The 1,462-nt window shown below is 46.7% G+C and overlaps 1 protein-coding gene across 1 annotated transcript in view; it reads right to left on the bottom strand.

The window, feature by feature from the left end:
* PIGA (phosphatidylinositol glycan anchor biosynthesis class A) overlaps positions 1 to 1,395 on the bottom strand; it is a 9,288-nt gene extending 7,893 nt beyond the window's left edge. Inside the window, exons 1-2 of the mRNA XM_026087149.1 lie at positions 753 to 1,395; positions 81 to 213 (exon numbers count right to left, since the gene is read on the bottom strand). Coding sequence (XP_025942934.1) covers positions 81 to 213; positions 753 to 1,362 — 743 coding nt within the window. The 5' untranslated portion in view covers positions 1,363 to 1,395. The remainder of the gene's footprint in view (positions 1 to 80; positions 214 to 752) is intronic.
* Between the last annotated feature and the right edge of the window lie 67 nt (positions 1,396 to 1,462).

A 1,462-nucleotide genomic window follows, 5' to 3' on the forward strand; every position in this document is an offset into this window, starting at 1 on the left:
AACAAGGGACAGGAGGAGAGTTGCTGCTGTCTTCCCCACCCCAAAGTACATTAAAGGACATAAACACGCATAGAACAAACCTGTCATGTAGCTGGTATCTTTCCCGGACTTCTTCCAGAACAATACGCTTTGGTCCTTCTCCTCCAACTAAGAAATGTAAATCTGGATATTTCTGACAGAGCTCAGGAATTATACCACTAAGCAAATCTATACCTAAGAGTACAAAATTTAAAGCAAACTGTTATTGTATTTGATTTTAGAACTTACTGTAATGTAGCTTACTGTTATAACTCTTTTTGGGAGGAAGGGGCGGGAAGAAAAAAAAAGCCATGGTCTCAGAAGGACAGTTGCATTGCTGGACATAAAATTCTGAAAAAGACGTCTGATCTATTAGGAGACAAATATGAAAAAAAAAAAAATCACTCAAGTTCTTGTTGCTTCATTAAAAACAGCAGTAAAAACATTCTTAATAGAATGCATAGTTTGGGGCCTAAACCTTGCTCCCAACATAAGCCAAACCTTCCGTTTTACAAACGTCAATTTTCAAGATCTTCAAATTTTTAAGAAGATATAGACCTCAAAACACCAAGTGCACAAACTGAAATGTACATTTCTTCTTCTTGAATGCAAAGACAGAAAAATTCACAACCTTCACCTCACAAAATTATGAGACTCCCATTGCACATTTAATCCATACCATAGATATGGACATCAAAAAAAACAAAATACACTTACATTTTGGCCCCCATTACCTTTTCTGTAAACAAGTCTGCTGACAACAACAATCGTTGTTATACTGTCATCCCTTCTTGATGGGTCTGGAGTGAAGTCGGTGGGGTCTACAGCATTAGGGATGACAGAGACTATCTGAGGATCCAGAGCCGCTCTCAGCACTGTGTTTTCCTTACTTGTATAAGAGACACAGATTATGTGGTTTGTATCGCACAGGGACACAGTCAGAAGTTTGTTGGTTAGCACCGAGCTGACATCCGCGAACCCAAAGAGAGAGTGGTCAGTGAACACCGTCCGCAGCCCCATGGTCTTGGCATGGAAGAGCGCGTCGTGGGCCATGGCGGAGAAGGAGCTGTGGGCATGGACGATGGTGACCCTCTCTCGCACAAATATGTACCTGAGCAGAGGCAGGCTGTGGAAGAGCGTCGTCGCCGTGGACTGGTTGTACATCACCTTCAGGGGCAAGTAGTAGACCTTCAGCCCGTTGGTGAGGTAGCGGATGCCTTTGCGGGTCCCGTAGGCATGGGTGACCACCAGGACCTTGTGGCCCCGCTCGATGAGGCACTGCGACAGCTGGTAGATGTGGCTCTCCACGCCCCCCATGTTGGGGTAGAAGAAGTCCGACACCATGCAGACGTTGTGCGCCCGCCGCGCCGGCCCCCCGGCCGCCATCCCCGGCCCGCACCTGCGGGAGCAACCACGAGGCACYGTCACTCGCTGACACGAGCCC

This window comes from Apteryx rowi, unplaced genomic scaffold, assembly GCF_003343035.1.
Source record: "Apteryx rowi isolate R43461 unplaced genomic scaffold, aptRow1 scaffold_706, whole genome shotgun sequence".
NCBI lineage: Eukaryota > Metazoa > Chordata > Aves > Apterygiformes > Apterygidae > Apteryx > Apteryx rowi.